Genomic DNA, 25,470 nt, shown 5'->3' on the forward strand with positions numbered 1-25,470 from the left:
TACCACCTAACCCCTGTAAGAATGGCCATTATTAATAAAACAAACAACAACAGATGCTGGTGAGGCTGTGGAGAAAAAGGAATGCTTCTATACTCTGGTGGGAATGGAAACTAGTACAACCTCTTTGGAAGACAGCATGGCAATTTCTGAAAGAACTAGAAATTGACCTTCCATATGACCCAGCAATTCCCCTATTGGGAATATACCCGGAGGAACTCAAATTATTCTACAAAAAAGATACCTGCACATTTATGTTTGTTGCAGCTCTATTCACAATAGCAAAAACGTGGAACCAACCATATTGCCCATCGAAGCTGGACTGGATTTAAAAAATGTGGTACATATACACAATGGAATATTATGCAGCCATAAAGAAGGACAAATATATGGACTTTGCAGCAACTTGCATGGATTTGGAGTCAATCATACTCAGTGATTTATCACAGAAACAAAGAACAGAGTTCCATATGTTCTCACTCATAAGCTGATCTTGAACAATTATAATGCTATAAAAAAGTGACTGGCAGTAGTGGGAAACTGTCAGGGGAGGGGGAATGGGACTGGCAGTTGAGGGAAACTGCTAGAGGAGGTATAAAGCAAGGAATCTTACTGTTATTGCCATGCACGGTCTAATATTAACTGGGCTCAATTCGCAAAGAACACCACCACATGCCAGCAGAAGAAAATTAAACAGCTTTATTTAGATATAGAAATATATATTAATAAGGAGAAAAAAGAAAGAAAAGGGGAAAACACTTTACCACCGTCCTGCAATCCTATCTCGGGGAAATTCTCATCACCTAGATGGGGACAGCACCGGAGACAGCATTGCCCAATCAAGAATCTAAATCTCAGGCTCTCCCTTGCTGCTCTTTCCCATGCTATGTTCAGACAAAGAGGAGCCCCCCTTGCTGACAGAGTGGGTGTCAATTAATTATCTCAGTACTAATGAACTCGTACTTGGCTAGGGTCTGAGTCTAGTTTCCTGATAAACCAAATGCTCTGCTGAAAACACCTGATTTACTTTCCTTGTCCTAGGCAGGTAGCCAAGCTGCCTGAGCCAAGAACACCCAGGGTCATCCTCCTCTCATGCACACAGCATACCCCTTGTCAACTCTTACTCTATTTTCCTTACCCTTTCAGGAGGGAGGGGCATACCTCATCAACAAGGGTACCTGCATGATCAATGTTTATGTACCTAACACTGAATTGTACCCCACATCTTTATATATAAAAATGTTTAAAAAAGCAAGGAACTGGCACTTCTACCTAATCCCACTTTATCACTTTTTCTTTCTCTTTCATTGTCTACAGACTCATCTTTATTTTTCTTCTCAGTACTCATCGCTATACTATATATAATCATATTAATATATTATAACTGATATATATATATATATAGAGAGAGAGAGAGAGAGAGAGAGAGATTTGTGTATTATCCATCTCCCCTAAGAGAATAATAGCTCTGTGAGAGCAGCTGCTGTGTCTATTCCATTCACTGTTGTGCCTCCTGAGCAAAGAACCATATGTGGCACATAAGAGTTCAATGAATATTTCTTGAAAAACAAATTTGGAAACTTAAATGAAAAAAATGAATATAGAACATTTATATAGTATTCCTTATAGTAAATCTGGTAAATCTTCAATAAATGTTACCTGTTATGATAATGACAACAAAGACAGACATGGCAACAATCATAATCACAACTCTGTAAGACTAAACAATACCTACTCTCTACTCTTGAACTTATTTACTTTTGTCTCATCAGAGGCTTTCATTAATCATACACCCTTCTTCCTCTTCATAGGCTCCTTCCCTTCAGCTAAATATGTACAATATTTGCCTACCATTATAAACAAAAACAATTGCTAAAACATACCTTAAGTATTGGAAATCACTTATTAGATACAGCCAACTGTCTTCACAGTTTAGCAACAACAACAAAAAACAGTTGTTTATACTAACTCATAGTTGGTTAGCCAAAACAAATCTTGAATGAGTAGACTCATTTTTATTTACTGTTTTATCTATTAACAAGCTTCTTAGTTAATAGTTGAAAGAAGCTACTTAATATTTGCATGGTTAAAATATTAATAATTATAAAATAAAATGTAACGAAAGATAGAGCTATTCTCTAACTCGGTTATCACTCCCTAAGGAAATTGGGCATATTCTGTACATTTTTCCTGAAATTATTGTATGTGTATCTAGACATACTCTTAGCACATAATTCTGCACCTTGGGCTTCTTTTAGCTAGTGAAGCATCTTGGATAGCTCTCTAAAATACACATAAAGAGCTATACTATTCTTTTTACTGGCAACATAGTGTTTCATTGTATATGAATATAATGCCATCTATCTAACTAGTCTCATATTTAATGGCATTTAATGTATTTCCAGTCATTTGTTGTTATAAATAGTGCTGAAATTAATAGCCTTTTATATGTATGTGTATATATGTACACTTCTTCAAATATGTCTTTGTATAAATTCTTAAAAGTAGAATTGCTGGCATAAAAAGCACATGTGTTCAATCTTTACGGATGTTGCCAGATTACCTTCCAAAGAGTTTTATTAAATCAGTAGTGTTTCAAGTTCTCTAAATTATGAACAATTAATGACTGCTTTTCCCTCATAAATTTGGTAAGGGAAAGTGAATAATTTTTGATGCTTCTTATATTATACCAAGAAAAGGACTGAAACCACTCCTAAAGAAAATGTTAGTGATAGACAGGTTAGAGTAGGAAAGCTAGGCTGTAGGAAAGTTCCAAGCCCATTGATGTCTGCAACAGTCAGTACAAAACTGTGCATGAAAGCAAGGCAGCCTGGCTATAGAAAACTTCACACCTACCTGTTAGACTCATTAGATACACCTGCAGTACAGTGTTCCATCTATCCAGGTTGCTTGTAGTCGGGAGCTGACCACCAAGGCAGGAACTGGCATAGAGAACACCTGAAGCATGTGCATCAACAGCCAAGGTTAACCTAGGATAATCATAACCTATTTTTACATTTATTATAATACTATTAGCATAAAATTCCTAGGAAAGCCTCCTACCCCCATCATACACCTGATGCCATGGCAGTACTGGTATGACCCTATAAGGCCTAAAACTCTCCCACCCAACGTAAGGGAAAAAATAACAGTAACCCAGGCCTAAGACCACCCATTTCTAGAAGAAGACTACCCCCAGATCCACACCTCATACTCCAGAAATAAAAGTTGTAACAACAATAGTTGGGTGCAGAAGTAGCAGCTTACTGTAGGCTGTTTCTGCCTGTTCTCCCTTCTTAAAAATGTATTATTCTTTGCTTAATAAAGCTACTTGCTTGTTTTGCTACTCTGTGCATCTGTTTACAAACTCTTTGCAAACAGAAACACAAGAACCCCCTCATAAACCCATAACCCACACCGCAGGAGCCACTTCTCCCAGTAACATTAGTATCTACTATGGTATGTAGAGTAGTCCCCTCTTATCCTGAAGTTTTGCTTTCCATTGTTTCACTCTGCAGTTTCAGTTGCCTGCAGTAAAACGCAGTCTGAAAATATTAATTGGAAAATTCCAGAAATAAACAATTCTTAAGTTTTAAATTGCAGGCCATTCTGAGTAACATGATTGAAATCTCACCCAGGATGTGAATTATCACTTTGTCCAGCATATTGACACTGTACATGCTACCCACCCATTACTCACTAGCCCTCTGGTGATCAGATAACTATAGTAGCATCACAGAGTTTCTTTATTTTACTTAGCAACGACACCAAAATGCAAGTGAAGTGATGCTGGCAATTCAAGTATGCCAAAGAGAAGCCATTAAGTGCTTCCTTTAAGTGAAAAAGGTGAACATTCTCAATAAGGCAAGAAAAAAATCGTATCGGAGGTTGCTAAAATCTGCAGTAAGAACACACATGTCTTATCTGTGAAATTGTGAAGGAAAAATAAATTCGTGCAGAGTGTATATGACGTTCATTTTTTTCCAGGTTTTCAAACATTCCCTGTGGGTTTTGGAATGAAATATCTCAGGTAACAGCAGACTACTGTATTGAAGACAATGGAAAACCAAACACTGTTTTTGGAAAATAATTACTGCATTTAGAATCGTTTTTCCTTTCAGTTAATAAAAGTAGTAGCACATTACTAAATGAGTTTTTCTAGTCGTTAGTAATTATTTTCCCTAAATTAGCATCTTAGGAACCCATGGCCAAGGGAAACAGGAGTTACCCGGTCATACAAAAACAAAAAACCAAACTCCGAGTTTTAAAGAACACAACACTCTTCTTAAGTTTCTGGACTGGGCAGTGAGTTTCAACTCTTGTTATTTGAGATTTTTTTTTTAACTGTCAATGTAGGTTTTTTTTTTTAAAGACAGCAATTGTGTTTTATTAACGAAAAAATATGTTTCTCTTCCATGTTTCGTCTACAGATTGCAGACTCTTTAAGAATGGGGTGAAGCATCCTCATGCTCGGTGGCTATTAGCAGATTAACTATTCCGCTACTACTAGGACAGCCGCTGTCAGCCCGCACCCGGAGCTTCTAGCTGCAGCCCCTACTCTGACCCTCCACCTGAATCTCTCCTACCTTTTTTCGGTGGACGCGCCCGTCCGCCTCTCGCCTCCCCCGCGCTCTGAGACTCAGGTGGAATGGTCCGTGACGTCACTAGGAACGGCCCAATCAGATTCGGCGTTAAGGAAATTTCAAACTTAAAGGCGGGGGGGGGGCTTACGCCCAGAAGTTCCAGCCACAAACGGGTTTTTAGCCATTTTCTTGGGTCCTATCTTGACAGGATGGCGGAGGAAGGAGCCGTGGCGGTCTGCGTGCGAGTCCGGCCGCTCAACAACAGGTAGGTGCGCCAGGCCGTAGCCGGGTCCCCGCTGCGCGGCGTGGGCCTGAACTGAATCCTGCGGCGTCTCCTAGAGCTGCGGCTGCGCTGCCTGGGAACTAGGCTGCTTACCCTTTTCGGGCCACGGCTTCGTGTCTGTAAAGTGGCAGGGAAGGATCGGAGCCTCACAAAATACTTTCCAGCTGGGAGATTCACGTACCTCCATTTCAGTCTCGCTGACATTAAAGACTTCCACCGCTGCGTTGCGCTGCCTTTTCCCACATCTGTTCCTCTTTAGCCCGTTCCACGCCCTAGAGAAGTCGTATGGGAGAGAGCGCCTTCCTAGCACTCATCACAGTCATTTTACACTTAACTGCTTGCCTCTGAACTCCCTGAGGGCACGGTCTAGTCTGTCTTGTCGTATTGTGGTCAATAGCCATTCTAGACTTCATTCATTCATTCTACAAATATTTATTTACTTATTTAGTACAGCACACTGTGCTAAACAAGCACTACTGTCATTGCCCTGTGGATTTCCCATTCTGGTGGGCGAGACAGAAAATAAAGTAAAAAATATAGAACGTTAAGTGGTGATATGTAAGGGAAAATATATATGTATTTTTTTCTATATATATATGTTATAGAGAAAAAGCGGGAAGGGGACTACATGAAGTCAGTTTGCTTCACTAGCCCCTGGCCTTCGACCCAAAATGCTAACACTTTTTGTGTTGAGAAAGCCATTAGGATACATCATGACAAGTGTTATGATGGGCAGGTAGCGAATGTTTGCTGGAGAAGTCTTTAGCCCATCAGAGAGATGACAGTTTGGGCAGGGTGGGCTGGGGTTAGTAAAGTCCTTTTTATGGATAAAAGAATAGGTAAGTTATTCAAAGGAAAGGAAGGTCAAGGTATTCCAGGCACAGAGAGGTTAAATCTGTCATTTTGATAACACCTTCAGGTGGAGGTTAGGGTTGCACGTAGGGATTTAAAGGAAGATCAAGTTGAAGAGAACTCGTGTATCATGCTAAGGATTTTGAAAGTTTCCTTAGATCTTTGAGGGTTTTAAGTGAGAGAGACATAGAATTACATTTTTAATGTATCTCTTCAATTGTCAATACTAGGAGAGAGGGTGAGAGTGAGGGGTTTCATTAAATTTCCATGAGAGGGCAGGAGGTCCCTGAAACCCCATTTAAGAGAGCTGAATTTTCAAAGATGGACTTTCCATCATTTTCTTACAAATGATATGTTGTTACTATCTTTTGAAATATTTTGGGCTGGCTGAGAGGAAGGATCGCCGGAGCCCAGCAGGTCGAGGTTACGGTGGTGGCCAGGAGCTTGCCACTGCATTCCAGTCTGGGGGACGGAGTGAGACTTCAACGCAAAAAATATATATATATATTTTGGGCTGTTGAGGCAAGAGGATCACTTGTGGTCAGGAGTTTGAAACCAGCCTGGGCAACATAGTGAGACACCATCTCTACGAAAATTTTAAAAATTTGTCAGGCATCATGGCACACACCTGAGCTACTTGGGAGACTGGGGCGGGAGGATCACTTGAGCCCAGGAGGTTGAGGCTGAGGTGAACCATGAAGGTGCTACTGCATTGGGAAACAAAATGAGACTCCATCTCTAAATAAATAAATATGTTCTTCAGAAGATAAAATCTTTTAAATTATCCTTCTTATAGCGTTACTTTTGTGACTGGTTATACTAAAATGCAGTGGTTTGTTTTTTTCCTTTTAGAGAGGAATCACTTGGAGAAACTGCTCAAATTTACTGGAAAACTGACAATAATGCTATTTATCAAGTTGATGGGAGTAGATCTTTCAATTTTGGTAAGCTTATAATAGCATCAAGAATTAGCTTGTTATCCTTTTGCCATTAAGAACACAAAAAATTATGTGGTACATATACACAATGGAATATTATGCAGCCTTTAAAAAGGACAAATATGTGGACTTAGCAACAACTTGGATGGATTTGGAGTTGATCATACTCAGTGATTTATCATAGAAACAAAGAACTGTGTTCCATATGTTCTCACTCATAAGGTGACCTTGAACAATTATAATGCTATAAGAAAGTGACTGGCAGTAGTGGAAAACTGTCAGGGGAGGGAAGGGCATACCTCATCAACAAGGGTATCTGCATGATCAATGTTTATATACCTAACCCTGAATTGTACCCCACATCTTTATAACAAATAAATAAATTTTAAAACAATACAAAAAATTTATCCAAAAATTTAGATTTGTCACTAAAAGTCAGACTAAGCCTTCTGTAAACTGCTTCATTGGAAACAAAAAATTATTTATCCATTATATATAATAGGTAAGGGAATAAATTGGCATTTAAAACAGTTATGTCATTTACATCAGTACTGTCAGATGCCTGACCCTCTTGTGCAACCACTGTGTCCTACTGCCTCTTGAAAGCACACAGAATAGTTGACTTACATATTTTTGTGTGTGTGAGGACCAAGATATTTTACCTTAGGGAAAAGTATTTTTAGAGGACCAGAAAGTTGAAGAAATGCTGTGTCTTAAATATTTTATCTTCCTAGATTCTGACAATTTTGGCGGATAACTACTAATTCAGAATGAAAATTTAGTTGATTTGTTTAACTTCTGTGTTATTGTTGGTTTTTAGATCGAGTCTTTCATAGTAATGAAACTACTAAAAATGTGTATGAAGAAATAGCAGCACCAATCATCGATTCTGCCATACAAGGCTACAATGGTTTGTATTCTCTCAGTGCTACAGAAACATTTTAGTCCTAGGTTCAACAAGTATTGATAGTTTTACCCACTGTAGATTTTTTAAACCTTAGCATATATGTGTTTTGTTTTTGCAGGCACTATATTTGCCTATGGGCAAACTGCTTCAGGGAAAACACATACTATGATGGGTTCAGAAGATTATTTGGGAGTTATACCCAGGGCAATTCATGACATTTTCCAGAAAATTAAGAAGGTAAGTAACTTAGCTGAATTTCTAGTACATATAGGTACAAATAGTAATCTTAGTGTTTCTCCCTTGTAATGATAAGTAGACGTACAGTTCTCCTTGATTATCCAAAAGGAAAAAAGAAAGTTCTCCTTGATTATCCAAAAGGAAAAAAGAAAGGCATAACATAACTTTAATCCCCACAAACTTACTTTATAAAGCTTAGAATTATTTTATTCTTTTCCTTGAATCCTGCAATGATAATACTCCCAACAAAATACTCCTAACAAAATAGGCATCAAGGAATAGGAAAATCTTATCAGATTGGTTAGCTCTACGTTGCCTTTGTTTAACTACCAGTTATTATAAAGTAACAGTGATAAGTAGATGTAAGTAAAAGAAAAGGAAAGCAGAAGGCCAGAATAGGCAACCTAGTTAGTTAAGACTTGGTTTTAAATTATCATTTTTATTAAAATTACATCTGTTAGCCAGGCTGGTGGCTCAGCCTGTAATCCCGCGCCTTTGGGAGGCTGAGGTGAGTGGATTGCCTGAGCCCACGGGTTCGAGACACGCCTGGTCAGTGAGACCTCATCTCTATTATAAATCAAAAAAAACAGCCGGGCGTGGTAGCGCATGCCTGTAATTCCGGCTACTTGGAAGGCTGAGACGGAAGGATTGCCGGATCCCAGTAGGTCGAGGCTGCAGTGGCCAGGAGCGGCCACTGTACTCCAGTCTGGGTGACAGAGTGAGACTCCAACTCAAAAAAAAAAAAAGAATTACATCTGTTGATTGAATTTTATTTTGAGCCTAAAATGTTGGACTGGGTGCTCTCCTAATTTTATGATACTTTACCTTTCATTATTTCTGAAACATTGTGTTTATATTTTTGTGTTTATTATTGTCAACATAGATCCACAAGTTTTGTTAGTTTGTTTTATAAATGTAGCTTCCTTCTTTACTTCTTTAATGTAAGCACATAAGCATTTACTATTAGGTTTTCATAATTGGCTGCTTTCTGATATCTTTACTTTTTTTTCCTCTTCTAGTTTCCTGATAGGGAATTTCTCTTGCGAGTGTCTTACATGGAGATATATAATGAAACCCTTACGGATTTACTCTGTGGCACTCAAAAAATGAAACCTTTAATAATTCGAGAAGATGTCAATGTGAGTAACAGAATTAAGACGGCTTTAAATTCGACTTATTGAGATGATTGTTCTTAAATATTTACCTTCAATTTCTCTATTTTTAAAAATGTCTCCTGTTTCTTTGGTTTCCTTTTTCTTTTTTTTTAAGTGTTTATAGGTATTCATTTTTTAAACAACATATATAGTTTGAAAATCCTGACAGCTCTAATATTTTGGTTTAAGTGTCCAAAAATAGCAGGATGTAAGTATCAGATCAGAATTTCGTGTGCTTTGTAGAAAATAAATTGTGAGTATTCATGGAGTTGCTTATTATATTTCTACAAAGTTGTGGTTCTATTTTTCACTTCTTCCACAAATGAATTCTGTAAAAGTTTACATCCTCTTTTTGTAAAGCAAACTTTTAAGTGACTTCTCTTTCTCTAATCTTTCCACAATTAAATTTGTTTCAGAGGAATGTGTATGTTGCTGATCTCACAGAAGAAGTGGTTTATACCTCAGAAATGGCTTTGAAATGGATCACAAAGGGGGAAAGTAAGACTTTATGCTGTATTTTTTTAAAATACTTATAAAAACTATCTTTTCAATCAAGTAGGTTTTGGCTTAAAATCACTCTTTTTATTATGTTAGAATAAAAGATACTGTTTTTCTTTGTATTTTAATATATATGCAGCTGAAATATAACTCATTTTTACAGAAAATAGACATTATGGGAAAACAAAAATGAATCAAAGAAGCAGTCGTTCTCATACCATTTTTAGGATGGTAGGTAACTTTCTATCTCTCTCTATATAAGGTCTTTTCAAGTAAGAATGCATTAATTTTTCTACAAGTTGCCTTTTCTATCTAGATTTTGGAAAGCAGGGAGAAGGGTGAACCTTCCAATTATGAGGGATCTGTCAAGGTATCCCATTTGGTGAGTATTGATGAACCATAACAGTAAACTACATGGGCCAAAACAAAATTTAATTCAGCTGCTGGATGTGTGGTTTACTAGGAACTGACAACTAAATTAAATGGGATGGAGAAACTATAAATTGGCAGTTTAGTCTTGTCAGTAGTGTCAAATTACTAGCTGAAATCTTGAAGGAAGAACCCAGAGGATCTTTCCTCCTGTGTGTTATGGCTGCAATCTCCTAAAATGTAGATGTTAGGAGTATAGGAGTTGAGGGGTTATTTTTAAACTACTAATCAAGAAGGATTTTTTTCTATACTCATTTAAGAGTCTAAGTCATCTTAGAACTGCAATCCTCTTTTAAATCTCAGCTAATATAGTTTAGATATAATCAACAGAAATCTAGTTGGGATAATTAAAAAAACCATATTATTTGAGGTCTTTCTTAAGTGTGATAAGCAAATGTATTTTGTATTATAAACATAATTTTTTAGACTGTGTTTCTCTTAAATAATGATAGTGCATTCATTTTTGTAGCCCCAATGCATTGGACCTAGTTTATATCTAATACATGTTTGTTTAAAGAGTGAATATAAAACATTATGCAAACATTCCTATTTTCCACATAAATAAACCTCCCATTTCCTTACTGCACTATACCATTGCTGTCTCTTTCTTGCTCCTTTTCTATCCTTTACCATTATTGCTTTATTCTCCATCTTCAGGGCCTAAATTTTTTAGCCTATTTGATTTGAAAACTTCAAAGAAAAAAAAAGGAGTCTATATTCATTTTCAGATTTTATAAAATCTGATTCTTAACTAAGATGAAGTTAGAATTTAATATTAAGTAATTATTTTGCTATAAAAGTGTATAGCTTGTTGTAATTTAACATCAGAAAACTCTCCTGTTTTCCAGTCCTAAACTATGATATTTCACTATAATTTTTAACTTTTAATAATTTAGCTTTAATGTGCTTGGTACATTCAGTGACTTATTTGCCTATTTTCTTCATATTCCTTGATACTCTGTCATTTGTGGTCCATCTGGTCCAACATTCCAGCCTACCTACTTACTTTAAGAATCTTGGAAAAAAGTCTTTCCCAAAAGAAGAAGATACCTTCTGATTATCTCCTGGCATTGGTGTGGTAATATCAAGGTTCTCTTAGCTGTATTCCATTTCTGCTTTCTGCTATGGTTTCTTTTCTCCTACCTTCCTAATAAAAACTTGAGAGTGTTCTGTGACCTTTCTTACTTGAAGTTCTTGCTCTCATACTTTCTATCATCATTTCCATGTTGATGACTGCTAAGTTCTTTATCTACAATCTCTTAATTCTAATTCATGTCTTTCTAAAGATTGTTATAATCGTGTCCTGTTCATAGCTCAAACTTCCGTATACTAAAACCAAATAAACTTTTTCCTACCATAGTGAATATTCTTTCTTTTTTTTTTTCTTTGAGTTGGAGTCTCCATCGCCCAGGCTGAGGTACAGTGGCATGCTCACGGCCACCCCAGCATCGACCTGCTGGGCTCCTGCGATCATTCCGCCTCAGCCTTCCAAGTAGCTGGAGCTACAGGAGCACGCTACCACACCCAGCTAATTTTTTTTTTTAAATTTATTATAGATATGAGGTCTCACCAAGTTTCCTGGGCTGGTCTCAAACCCGTGGGCTCACACAATCCACTCGCCTCAGCCTCCCAAAGTGCTAGATTACAGGCTGAGCCACTGAGCCGGGCCTATTCTTTCTTCTAGTAAAAGCAGCATTATCCTGGTTGCCTGACTAGAAACCTGTCAATTTTGACTTATCATCTCCTGCCTTTTCGTTTGTCCAGTTGTCCCATTCTTATTGATTCTTCCTTTGAACATTTCTGTGGGTGTTATACTCATTTAGTCTTTCCCATTTAGATTCTCCTCTCTCCTACGATCTCCTGGAACTCAGCCAGCATGACCCTCGTCTTCCTTTCTTCAGTTCATTATACAGATTTCTAATAAAGTAGCCACTGCTTTTGTTATGTCACTTCCTTGGACAAGATCTGGCCTCTCTTAGCCAATCTAACTTCCTTCTTCTCCATATGAGCTTCTCTCATTCTGAGTGTCTTGAATGCGAATGCCTGTTTCCATCTTTATATTCATGCTGCCATCATCACCACTTTGCCCTTTTATTATGTATCTGAGTCATCTGTAGTGGATACTGTGCTAGAAAAATTAGACCTCTGTGGGTACTTTATCGAAAGAAGTATCTGAGATAGGACTATAAACTAATAATACATAATTACTTGCCTAGTCCTGAAAATCTCCACAGAGAGAAATAACTTAAAGCTCTGATTTTCTTTTAATGCATTCATAATATTGATTTGAACCTTTATAATGTTACGAGCATAGTGCTGGGCTCTGAGATTAAACGAAAAAAGATGACATCATTGCACTACTTACAGATAGTCTCTCCTGCCCCCTCCCTAGCCCAAGCTGCAATCATCTCTCAGGAAGATGCCTGCACCAGCTTCCTGGCAGGACTGCCTGCTGCCACTCTTGCCCTTCTCCAATCAATCCTCCATCCAGGAACCATAATAGATCCATTAGGAAGCTGAATTAGGTTGTATTACTCCCTTAAAGCCCTGCAATGGCTTTCATTGCATTTAGAAAATTCAGAGTTCTTTATCTTGCTTACAAAGTTCTAAATAATCTGACCCTCTACCTACTTCTTTTACCTGATGTTATCCTGTCTTCATTTCACCAACTGTGCCACACTGCCTTTTCTGTTTTTTTGCTCTCACCAAGCACCTTCTACTTTGTGACCAGGACTGCTGGCTCTGAGACTTTCTGTCTAGATTGCAGTTTCCCTTGATGATCGGCACCCTCTTCTCTGACATTCAGGTCTGAGTTTACTAACAGGCCTTTCCCTGCTACTCAGCTCAGTGAGCCTACTCAGTTCCTCCCTCCCGAGACAGTTGGTTCACTGCTGATTCACCAGCACCTGGAATTTTTTTCAATGATATTTGTGAAATGAAAGAGAGGCCCATGCTTTCAAAGAATTATCAGGGGAAGAGAGGTGGAATTGACAGTTGAGGGAAATTGCCAGGGGAGGGAGGGACACACCTCATAAACAAGGGTACCTGCATAATGAACATTTGTATACCTAACCCTGAATTGTACCCCACGTCTTTAAAATTAAAAAATTAAAATTAAAAAAAGCTACTACAGTGTAATCAGGGACACCAATGACTAGCCCAGTGGAATGAGTGCAAGAAGAATAAGATAAAGAATAAGGCAGACCAGAACATTAGAACTAACTGAACAAAGGAGACAACAACAAGCTGTTGCTTAGAGGTATAGTAGTACATGGAGTATTTGAGAATAATGAGTGGTTCTGCTGGAAGTAAGAGTTAGATAGATGTAAAACTAGAGGGTCAGGTTGTAAAGAATCATATTTGCAGCCAGGCACAGTGGCTCAAGCCTGTAATGCTAGCACTTTCATAGGCTGAGGTGAGGGGATTGCCTGAGCCTATGGGTTTGAGAACAGACTGTGCAACTTGGTGAGACCTCATCTCTACAATAAATCAAAAAATTAGCCAGGCATGCTAACACGCACCTGTAGTTCTGGCTACTTGGAAGACTGAGGTGGAAGGATCACCTGAGCCCAGCAGGTCCACGATGGGGTGGCTATGAGCATGCCACTGCACTCCAGCCTGAGCAATGGAGTGAGACTCCAACTCCAAAATAAAAAATAAAAAAAAAATCATATTTGCAATGGTAAAGTCAAAACTTTGTAAGAAACAGCCTACACTGGCAGCATTATGATGGAGGATATATAATAAAGCAAGAAGGAAAAGGTAAACAGTGTAACTCAGAGAGAAAGGAAAATGCCTAAACGGTAGGATGCAAGACAAGGATGAAAATGAGAGATGCAGATATGCCATGTATTAAAAATGCTATTTTGGTCATTTGAATTTTCTTGTTTCAAATTATTCATCCTAAAGTTTTATTTTCATCTGTCTTACAGAATTTGGTTGATCTTGCAGGCAGTGAAAGAGCTGCTCAAACAGGAGCTGAAGGTAATGAAAATTCATTTATATGTTAGTCTTAATGTCTTTCTGTTCTTTTACAGAATAAGAAATGCCATTTTTAGAAATTGATAAGGTAGTAATTGTAATAATTTTCTGATAAAAGTCTTTAATAAGCCAAGTGCAGTGGCTCATATTTGTTATCCCAGCACTTTGGGAGGCCGAGTTGAGAATTTCCTGAGCCTGGGAGTTCAAGATCAGCCTGAGCAACATGGCTAGACTTCATCTCAACAATAAAAAATAAATAATTAGCTGGATGTGGTGTCACACACCTGTAGTCCCAGCTACTTGGGAGGCTAAGGCAGACAGATTGCTTGAGCCCAGGAGATTGAGGCTATGGTAGCCATGATTGTGCCACTGCACTCCAGTCTGAGCAACAGAGTGAGACTCGAACTCTAAAAGAAAAAAGTCTTAATGTAAAAAACAGCATCTGTATCTGGCTAATTATTTACTTTGGACTACTACAGCATCAATTTAAAAATTTAAACTATATGATTGATAGAATTGTATAGTTGGAAAGCCCATGAGAGTACCATGAAAACCATCTAAACTTTCAAAATTAAAAAAAAAAATTAAGAAAGGTAGTGGGGTATGAAATTAATATACTGATATTAATAACTCATAAACAAAAACTATTATGAATACTTAGTAGACAAAAAGAATTTATATACAAGGGTAACCCAAGGAAAATCGGAATTTATTTATTAAAAAATTGTATATTCTCATGTTTAAACTTCAGTCACCTTCAAAGTCTCTGTGTTTGATACAATACACCTATTGAGATGCTTTTTCCACTGCTTAAAACAGTTTTTTTTAAATAGTACAAGAAGGAACTCCCCAAAACAGAATTTATTTATTTATTTATTTTAAACTTTAAAAATTAAAACAATTCTTGAACTTGTCAATTTTGATGCCTTTTAGTGCTTCTACTATTTTTGTTTCATCTCTTCCACATCTGCAAAGCGTTTCCCTTTGAGGACTTTTTTCCTCCAAGGAAACAAAAAAAAAAAAAGTCACTCGGGGCAAGATTGAGTGAATAGAGAGAGTAGAGCGTGGGATTGTGCGGTTTTTGGTCAAAAACTGGTGAACACTCAGCATGATGTGGGCAGGTGTGCTCCTAAATCATCCATCATGAATTGTCTAAAAAAAAAATTCACTGAAGCCAAACACAACCTCTCAGAACGCTGGCTTGTACTTTGATGCCAGTGGTTTCCTGGAACACTTACCTAGTGTGGAAAGCTTGTACTACAAGGGGCCCGCCTTCCAAAAGATAATTCCAATTATTAGGGGGTTTCCCAAATAAAAGATGTAATCGCTAGAAAGATACTCAACAAAGATTACACAAAACTGATATAAAGAAATCTTTTAATCACACCTGAGGAATACAAACAAATACTTGTATTTGGAAAATGGAAAAGTATACTTAGATGGGAATATTCAAAATCACAAAGATATCGGGCCTTCCTATGTTTATTTCTAGATTTAACACAATCCTAATAAAAATATCAAGAATACATTTTTGTATTACTTAAATTAAATAAAGTGATTTTTAAAGTTGTATGAAAAAAATAGACAAGACTAGTCAGGAAAATGCTGAAAAGAGCAGAAAGTGGAATTTAGCCCTGCAGGATAGTAAAACATTATAATGCCATAGTAATTAAAACAATGTGAAATATCAGCACATACCAGTAGAACAGAATAGAAACTCCAGTAAGAGTTCTAAATACATAGAAAACTTAGAATACAATAAAGATGGTCTTCATATTTGTGAGTAAAAATTAGATTTTTCTTGAAAAATAAACTAAGTTGGATCCATACGTCATACCACATACAAAGAATGCATTATAAATGACTCAAATAATTCTGTAAATAATAATGATGATTATTGGAAGTCAACTTACGGTCGGAAAGACCTTCTCTAACTATGGCACAAAGTCCAGAAGCCTTAAAAGAAAGGCTTAAAAGAAACCAATAGAAAACTGAGTAAAGACTATGATGTTCATAGTCCCTTAAGAGTTCATACCTGACTCTTGCCATGAGAAGAGCTGCCAACTCAAGGAGGATGAGAGGTTTGTGCAGCAGACCGGAGCTCATATTGTGGCCTGATATAGAGCCACTCTCCGAGCCTGACCTACATCCACCCACCAGTTCATCCTCAGACCTATGAACAAGAAATAAGTGCTTGTTTTAGCTGGTTTATTAAGTATCGCCTGTGGATTATCATCTATTCCAAATTACTTGCTGCAACATTTTTCGTGTAAGTAGTGGATGGAAAATTTACATGTATCCCAGGGTAGGTAGGTAAATCAATTCTGATACATCCATACAGTGGAATCCTATGATTTTATTATTATTATTTTTTTTTTTTTTTTTTTTTTTTGAGTTGGAGTCTCACTCTATTGCCCAGACTGGAATGCAGTGGCTGCTCCCGGCCACCGCAGCCTCGACCTGCTGGACTCCGGCGATCCTTCCGCCTCAGCCTTCCAAGTAGCTGGAACTACAGCCGCGTGCTACCACACCCGGCTAATTTTTTTGATTTATTGTAGAGATGAGGTCTCACCAAGTTGCCCAGGCGGGTCTCGAACCTGCGGGCTCAGGCAAAATCCACTCACCTTAGCCTCCCAAGGCGTGGGATTCCAGGCTGAGCCACTGAGCCCAGCTTAGAATCCTATGATTTTAAAAAACAAGAAAAAAGAACACTGTTTACTGATATGGAAATTTTTCCAAGATATGTTACCAAGTGAAAAAAAAGCAAAGTGTAAAATAGTATATATAGTCTGTTCCTATTTGTATAAATTAGGAAAGAAGGAGAAATGAATTACATGGACTTATTTTTTTTAATCTCTAAAAGAATAAACTAATAACAGTGGCTTAATGGTAGATGGGCAAGAACGGTTGAATGGGGGTAAAAGTGGAAGGGAGCTTTTTCAGAGTGTACTTTTTTTTCTTTTTAACCATGTGAGCATATGTTATCAAAAAATAAATTAGAGACTAATTTGGTTATAAGTGCGTGGTTGACTGTATTTAGAAGTTAAAAAAAATAGATATGTACTGAAGAGTTAATAGAGTTCAATTAGGAAACAAGCTTTTTTCCTTCATTTTTCTCTTTATCTTTATTTTTACTATGTCTCTCAGGTGATAACCTTTCTGATTCACTTAATAGGTGGAAGGAAGAGGGAGAGAGCTCCTGCTACCAGTGATATTAAAAGTGGACTCAGGTCGAATCCAAATTATAGACTTTAGCATCAGAGCCTTTGATTTCTAATTTTTTTCATAACTGATAAATAAGTTCTTCATCTGAAAAGGGATCAAGTTTACTTTTCATATTTATTTCATAAATTTAGGTGTGCGACTCAAGGAAGGCTGTAATATAAACCGAAGCTTATTTATTTTGGGACAAGTGATCAAGAAACTTAGTGATGGGCAGATTGGGTAAGTTTATCCCACTTGTACAATTATCTATTAATGTTTGTGTTTTCCATTAGATTGAAAATTGTAACATTTCAATGATACTCAAATAAGTACTGATTTCTTTCATATATTAAAAAGCTTTTGTGATTCTTTGAGCATGCATGGCTTCTGTACATATGTCTATTACCTACTGAATTTACTTTCTATTTTAAATTTTTTTTAGTTAGTAACTTAATCTGCCTCTTATAAACTGTAAAAAAATTAATTTTTAAAATTGTGGTTTATTTAGGTGGTGTTTATTAAAAGCCAACTACTTTCGTTATATAAAAATTCTTAATCTTTTTCTTCCTAAACTCATTTTTTGCTAAGTGGTTTCATAAATTATCGAGATAGCAAATTAACACGAATTCTCCAGAATTCATTGGGAGGAAATGCAAAAACACGAATTATCTGCACAATTACTCCAGTTTCTTTTGATGAGACCCTTACTACTCTCCAGGTGAGTTTGATTTTTACCTCAAAATAATTCCTGCTAGTTGGCTGTTGCTTTGCTTTAAAGCTAAGTCCTGTTTTAAACAGGAAAGGAAAAATGAGAAATGTCAATAGAATAGCTTTCTCAATGAAGGAGTTAGTGGTTTAATGGTTACCTTCATGTACCCACTTAAAGTTACTTATGGTACTTATACTCAGAACCATTGCTTTAAATAGCTGTTAAGCTCTGGATTAAGGTACTGTCAGAGGCCAAAGATAGAGTTCCTGGCTTAGCAGAATTTATAAATTATGTGACAAGGCAGATAACACCTGTCTTCCAACATGATTGCCTTCAGTTAATAAGTAAGTAGTTAATAAGTAGGATAGAGTTTAAAGAAAGAGAGATACTTTTGGCGGGAAGCAAAACTTCAAAGTAGAGGAAGGATTATCAGCCAGGGTAAGTTACAGAGCATTGTTATAAGGACATGGAGTATTCTGTGTTCAGAAATATTAAGCCAACTGGAAAGAGTATTGATTTTTTTTTAAAGAAAACTAAATATTATAAATTAAATTAGAATTTTTTTAAAATGTTGTGTACTTAACACTTGAATTTTTTCCAGTTTGCCAGCACTGCTAAATATATGAAGAATACTCCTTATGTTAATGAAGTTTCAAGTGATGAAGCTCTCCTAAAAAGATATAGAAAAGAAATAATGGATCTTAAAAAACAATTAGAGGAGGTATGTATAAATCATTTATTTTAGTAAAGAATGAGAAATAGCCGGGCTTGGTGGCTCAGCCTGTAATCCCGCACCTTTGGGAGGCTGAGGTGAGTGGATTGCCTGAGCCCGCGGGTTCGAGACCCACCTGGGCAACTTGGCGAGACCTCATCTCCACGATAAATAAAAATAAAAATGAAAAATCAGCCGGGCATGGTAGCGCATGCCTGTAATTCTGGCTACTTGGAAGGCTGAGGCGGAAGGATCGCCGGAGCCCAGCAGGTCAAGGTTGCGGTGGCCGGGAGTGGCCACTGCACTCCAGTCTGGGCAACAGAGTGAGACTCCAACTCAAAAAAAAAAAAAAGAAGAAGAATGAGAAATGATTTAGAATAGAGATCTGCTTAAATGCTAAGAGATTCTTAATTCATGAATATGAGTTGCCTTTTTTTTTTTTTTTTTTTTTTTGAGACAGGGTTTCACTCTGTTGTCCAGGCTGGAGTGCAGTGGCACAATCATAGCACACTGCAGCTTGAACTCCTGGCTCAAGCAATCCTCCTGCCTTGACCTCCTGAGTAGCTGGGACTACAGGCATGGGCCACTCCTAATTTTTCTGGTCTTTATTTTTGTAGATATGGAGTCTTGCTTTGTTGCCTAGGCTGATATTGAACTCCTGGCCTCAAACCCAGTTTCCAAAAGTACTGGGATGACAGGTGTGAGTCACTGTGCCTGGCTCTGAGTTGCTTTAAACTTAAATTTTAAAAGTTTTTAACCAAGAAAAAAAATTGACTCATAAAAACTTAATTTAATATAAACTGTAAAATGTGGTTTCTTGAAATTATTTTAGATTTTTCGTTTTCAAAGAGCAAAATTCAAGGTCAAATTGCTCAAGTAGAGATTTCTTTCTAAATTTTCAAAAATACATATGAATTAGGTTAAGTATCAAATGAAATGAGAACATCTCTACCTTTACTATTGATATTCAAGTCTCTGTTTTATGACTTCTGTGCCTATTATTTATATATTCTTAGACAATATGTTAACAGCATTGAGAAGAAATGTTTATTTTACTTTAGGTTTGAGAAATTATTAATTATGGTAACTGCATTTTTGGTGTTCTATAGTTAGAGTATATTTTGTTTCCATAAAGCTAAAACTTTTGTAGTTCATATACAAATTGAATATTCTATTCTTTTAAGCTACTTTCAAGGTATTAAAATTTATCTATAGTTATCAACATAATCCATTATTGTCTTGTATAGGTTTCTTTGGAAACCCGAGCTCAGGCAATGGAAAAAGACCAATTGGCTCAACTTTTGGAAGAGAAAGATTTGCTTCAAAAAGTACAGAATGAGAAAATTGAAAATTTGACACGGATGCTGGTGACTTCTTCTTCCCTTACATCACAACAGGAGTTAAAGGTAACATTTAAAAGAGAGCAGCTTAAACCAGAAGCAGTGGCTCACACAAGTAATCTTAGCACTTAGGAGGCTGAGGCAAGAGGATTGCTTGAATCTGGAAGTTTGCGACCAGTCTAGGGTACATAGTGAGACCTCGTCTCTACAAAAAAATCAAAAAAATTAGCTACTTGGGAGGCTGAGGCAGAAGGATTACCTGAACTGAGGAGGTTGAGGCTGTAGTGAGCCATGATCATGCCACTGCACTCCAGCCTGGAGTGAAACCCAGCTCAGAAAAATAAAAGTATTTAAAAAAAAAGATGACAGCTTAAATTTGGTTTATAGAGAATAGGATTGGTGTTTCTATATGTTTATTATATAGTTATGCATGTTATCTTTTATACAGTATATTCAAGAAACCCAGAACAGTGTGTGTGTTTGCCCACACATCACCTGTACCTAAGAGGTTCATTTCCAGTTCAATCCCAGCATATAGAGACTCTAATTCAAGAAGTCTGGAATATAGTTAAAGAACCTATTGCAATATACTTCTTAATGAATTCTAATGAAACTGATTGGGTGATTTGGGAACCACAGGTTTCTAAGATATGTGGAAGTATTTTCTACTTAAATAATCTCAGAAAAATTGATATCGAATATAAGTTTTTACAGTGATCAGAATCTTAGCTTTAGTTTTGGGGGTTTATTTGTTTTTAATAGAGCAGAGGATTATTTATCCAATAGACATTTTTGGGGTGTGAGGGTGTCATGATTAAAAGATGACCTTTGGAGCTGGACTGCCTGGATATGAATCCAGGTTTTGTCGGTTTCTAACTCTTGACCTTGAACAATTTATTGAATTCATTTTGCTGCTATTTCCTTATCTGTGGGATAGCTTGATACTCGCTTCATAGGGCTAAATTAGATAATACACAAAATTAAATGAGATAGTACATAGAATGTGCATAACACAAGCGTGAACACTATTCACACAGCAAATTCTCAACAAATGTATTCTATTAATATTATTATGAATAGGCATTATATACAAGTTACCATACTAAGTATACAGAAGATACTCAATAACTATTGAGGGATTAATAAGAAATAGCCCAATGGATGTCCTAGAGAAGGATGTTTCAGGAAGAGACCTACACTTACAAAAACTTAGAGTTGTGAAGAAACACAATGCATTCTTTGGACTTACGATGTTATGGTGGCAGGGGCATTTTGAACCCCATTGAGAGATTTGAATGTACCTCAGAATTGCAGTTTAGGAAAGTGTGGCTGCTGTGCACATCTAATTGCTTGGGCCTACAAGGATTGTAGCTCTGGAGATGGAGCAAATTGGATAAATTGGAGTGCTGTTTGGAAGGCAGACTCAACAGGGCTTTGTGATTGGGATGAAGGGGACAGGGGAGGGGGAAAGGAGGTATCCAGAATGACTTGCAAGCATTTCTTGGTTTTCTGGGTAGCTGGTAGCAGTATTGGTTAAGTTAAGGAACACTGAATGAAGAGCAGTGGAGACTGGTGTTTTATTGGGGACGTCTTCATTTGGAGGTGTCAGGCAGTTGCAAATGCAAATATGTGAAAATGAGGTAGAAGGTCTGAGGTATAGATATTAATTTGGGCACTAACTACTACATGTTTAGGCAGCATATTGAGAATGAAAATAACAGAAGGCTGAGAACCCCAAGAAATAACAACTTTTCAGGTAAACAGACAAAGAAGAATCCATAAAGAAGCCCAAATCTAGAGTTAAAATTAAAACCAGATGAATAAGGGGAGGAATGTTTCAGGGAGGTGGTCATCAGCAGAGTCACATTCTGCTGAGAAGCTAAATAACATAAAGATGAATGAAAAATCTTTGCATTTTGAAACAAATTCATTCGCAAAAGTAACTTAAGTTAAATGGTAGGGGTGAAAGCCACCTTGCATTGTGTTGAGATGGCCTAGAAGAATGAGATCTTGAATATAGTATAGGGAACCAGCCTTAGGTAGGAGGAGAAATATCTCCTAAATTATAACAAACACAGAGGAAAGAATAGGCCTCAGTGCAAGTAGTGCTTTTGTAAGTTCAGGCTTATATTTTCTTTGTGAAATAGTTGTAATTTTTTTTTTGCTGAGGTGGCAGGTGATGGTAGAGTCAAAAGTTTACAAAGACACTAAGGGTTTGAAATAGTCTAGCTTTTATAGGTAATGGAAAAGTAAGCTGACAAGGGGGAAAGAAGCCACCCTGCCATGCATCATTAAGGACCCAATTGATGCTGACAGCCAGTCTTCTGATTGTGTGACTCTGGCAGTTCTCAGGAGGCTGATAAAGCCTCAAAACACAGTGTCATTCATTTGAGTGTGTGTTGTGTGGGGTAGGTTTGAGGGACAGAGAATGGGTCAAATAATGAGGATATTGACCTCAAATGTCAAATGTGATTACAGTATGATATGAAATCTAAGATGATGAAATGAAAACAAAGATGGAACTGGCAGCAAGAAAGTCAAGCAATGAGGGAATAGAAGTCCCTGGTGAGCTAAATAGTTGTAATGGGATTTAACTGAATAAATGAGTATAGCATATAAATGAGTATAGCAACCACAGTGAAAGCAGGAGTTCTAGGTTTATGACTTTCAGATAATGACAAAGTCCAGGTATAACTTTGGTAACAAATAGAATTGAGCTGAAGGTTATTGGAGTCAAGGATTTATATGTGACTGGGCTTTTGCAGAGCAGGCTATGGAAAGGACTGGCCATCTCAAGCAGAAGGGCAGCATGTGAAAAGGCATGAGAGCATTGCTGCATATTCTGGGGACAGTAGTTAATCTTGAGAGGCAATATGGTGGGTTGGTTGAATGGATAGGCTCTGAAGTTATAGATGTGGGCTCAGCCCCCAACTGACTGTACAACATCATACAATTTCTCCAAACTTGCTGGTCATTCAGTTCATCTATTAAAAGGATGTAGTAATAAAACCTAGCTCATAGGGTTGTTGAGAGGAACAAATAAGATGAGATGATACCTATACCTAGTAAAGCAACAAGAGCAAAGGCAGAAAGAGTAAGAGAAATCAGCAAAGCAGAATGAGGGGTAGGATAAGAACCATGAGACAGAAGGATCCGTGAAGGGCTGAAGAAGAAGTGATCAGTGCTGAGGAGAGGACAGAATAGGAAAAAAAGAAAATGGCAGCTAAAGAGAAGTAAGGAGTCAATAATTTGATTATTTTTAAAAGCAAAAGCAAACACTCTAGTATTCATGATGCTGAGAGGAGGGAGCCAGTGGAGATAACAGATGGACAGACAACTGAAGGATCAAGGACTCAAGAGAGAAAGAAAGGAAGGAGATCAAGAACACCAGTGGAGGCATTTGCTTTACCAAGCAAATTGGAAGATAATCGACTTTGTAAAGTCCCCTGTGAAAGATTTATTTGCTGAAGGACCTTCAGTCTGTTGCTTCCCGGTTAGAGCTGGGTACCCAAAGGGATAGCAATTGGCGATGGCAGCAGCAACTGTCCCTTCTATATAATATCAAATCATTTGAAGTGTTGTCAGTCAACAAATTCCTTTCAAATAAGTTCCAGGGAAGCTTATAAGTAGCCTTTCAAATAGAAACAAAATTTAGATAGTGATTTTATCAAATTTATTATGAGGTTAAACACTGATTTGAAAAGTTGAGTATGTTTTCTTATCTCAGGATGGCCTTAGACTAGTAAAATCTTAAACAAGGCTTAATAAGAATTCTACTAAGTTTCAAAAATAGAAACTACCTCTCTTAGTTTATTATATTTGAACCCAAATGTGTATGATATAATTTTTATCTCTTCTTCAGGCTAAAATAAAACGAAGAGTTACTTGGTGTCCCGGAAAAATTAACAAAATGAAGAACTCAAACTATGCAGACCCATTTAATATGCCATTGAATATAACAACAAGAGCACATAAGCCTGCTGTAACTTTATTAGGAGAAATTGATGAATGTAAGTGCTTTTTTAAAGTGGAACTACTTTTAGTTATAAAAGCATCCTTAAAAAGAGAAATTATGGCTGGGCTCGGTGGCTCAGCCTGTAATCCCGCGCCTTTGGGAGGCTGAGGTGAATGGATTGCCTGAGCCTGTGGGTTCAAGACCCGCCTCGGCAGCGAGACCGCATCTCTACAATAAATTAAAAAATCAGCCAGGTGTGGTAGGTAGTGCATGCCTGTAATTCTGGCTACTTGGAAGGCTGAGGCGGAAGGATCACCGGAGCCCAGCAGGACGAGGCTCCGGTGGCCGGGAGCGGCCACTGCACTCCAGTCTGGGCGACTGAGTGAGACTCCAACTCAAAAAAAAAAAAAAAAGAGAAATTATGTAACTTAGTTAATGTGAAAAGCATGTTTAAATATAGTCTGTATTTCAGATGTGATTACAAAGGAAATTCTGATAAAAGTAAATAATTTTAAGAAAGTAAACATTCATGAAGTTCTTTATTCTTTTTTTTCATATAATCAATATTTTTTATGATGATATTGTGGGGTACAGTTGAGGGTTAGGTATACAAATATGCTTCGTTAAGGCACCCTTGTTGATAAGAGGTGTCTCCCCATCCCCAGAGAGATATTTACTACCATTAATCCCAGCTCCCTTCCCTCCCCACCACCCCCAGTTTCCCACCACTGTCAGTCATTTTCATATGGTAATACGTTGAATGATCAAATAGTGATATGAGTGAGAACATGTGAAACTCATCTTTGTTTCTGTGAGAGGTCACTCAGTATTATAGACTCTAGTTCCATCCAGGTTGCTGCGAAATTTATGATTTTGTTCTTTTTTATGGCTGCATAGTATTCATCGTGTATACGTACCACAATTTTTAAATCCAGTCCTCTTTTGATGGACAGCATGGTTGCTTCCAGGTTCTTGCTATTGTGAACAATGCTGCCATAAACATACTTGTGCAGGTATCTTTTTTATAGAGTGGTTTGAATTCTTCAGGGTATATTCCCAGTACGGGGATTGCAGGATCATATGGGAGGTCGGAGCTTTTAGGAATTGCCACGCTGCTTTCCACAGAGGTTGCACTAGTTTACACTCCCACCAACACTGTAGAAGAGTTCCCTATTCGCCACACCCTCTCCAGCAACTGTTATTTTTTGAGTTATTGATAATTGCCATTCTGCTTGGAGTTAGGTGATATCTCAGTGTGGTTTTGATTTGCATCTCCCTGATGATTAGTGAGGCTGAACATTTCTTCATGTGTCTGTTGTCTGCTCAGATGTCTTCCTTTGAGAAGTGTCTGTTCATATCTTTTGCCCATTTTATAATGAGGTTGTTTGTTTTTTTCTTTTCATCACATTTGTGTTCCTTGTAGATCCAAGATGTTAAGCCTTTGTCAGACCTGGAGTTGGCAAATACTTTTTCCCAGTCTGTGGGCTGTCTCCCTGCTCTCTTGATGGTTTCTTTGGCTTTGCAGAAGGTTGTTAGTTTAATGAGATCCCACTTGTCTATCTTATCTGTTATGGCCTGTGGGTTTCGGGTTTTGTTCAGGAATTGGATGCCGGTTCCAGTTTCCATGAGGTTATGTCCTTCATTTTCTAAGGTTCTTATGGTTTGAGGTTCTACATTTAGGTCTCTGATCC

General features: G+C 37.4%; 1 protein-coding gene across 1 annotated transcript in view; it reads left to right on the top strand.

Moving 5' to 3' along the window:
- The first annotated feature begins 4,739 nt into the window (after positions 1–4,739).
- CENPE (centromere protein E) overlaps positions 4,740–25,470 on the top strand; it is a 94,369-nt gene continuing 73,638 nt past the window's right edge. The window contains 14 exon segments of the mRNA XM_008059594.2: positions 4,740–4,845; positions 6,568–6,659; positions 7,474–7,563; positions 7,679–7,797; positions 8,817–8,936; positions 9,368–9,449; positions 9,613–9,680; positions 9,766–9,831; positions 13,811–13,862; positions 17,216–17,303; positions 17,652–17,781; positions 18,374–18,493; positions 19,732–19,890; positions 23,687–23,834. Coding sequence (XP_008057785.1) covers positions 4,790–4,845; positions 6,568–6,659; positions 7,474–7,563; positions 7,679–7,797; positions 8,817–8,936; positions 9,368–9,449; positions 9,613–9,680; positions 9,766–9,831; positions 13,811–13,862; positions 17,216–17,303; positions 17,652–17,781; positions 18,374–18,493; positions 19,732–19,890; positions 23,687–23,834 — 1,390 coding nt within the window. The 5' untranslated portion in view covers positions 4,740–4,789.

The sequence above is a fragment of the Carlito syrichta genome, unplaced genomic scaffold (assembly GCF_000164805.1).
Source record: "Carlito syrichta isolate Samal-C Ts95f unplaced genomic scaffold, Tarsius_syrichta-2.0.1 Scaffold304275, whole genome shotgun sequence".
NCBI lineage: Eukaryota > Metazoa > Chordata > Mammalia > Primates > Tarsiidae > Carlito > Carlito syrichta.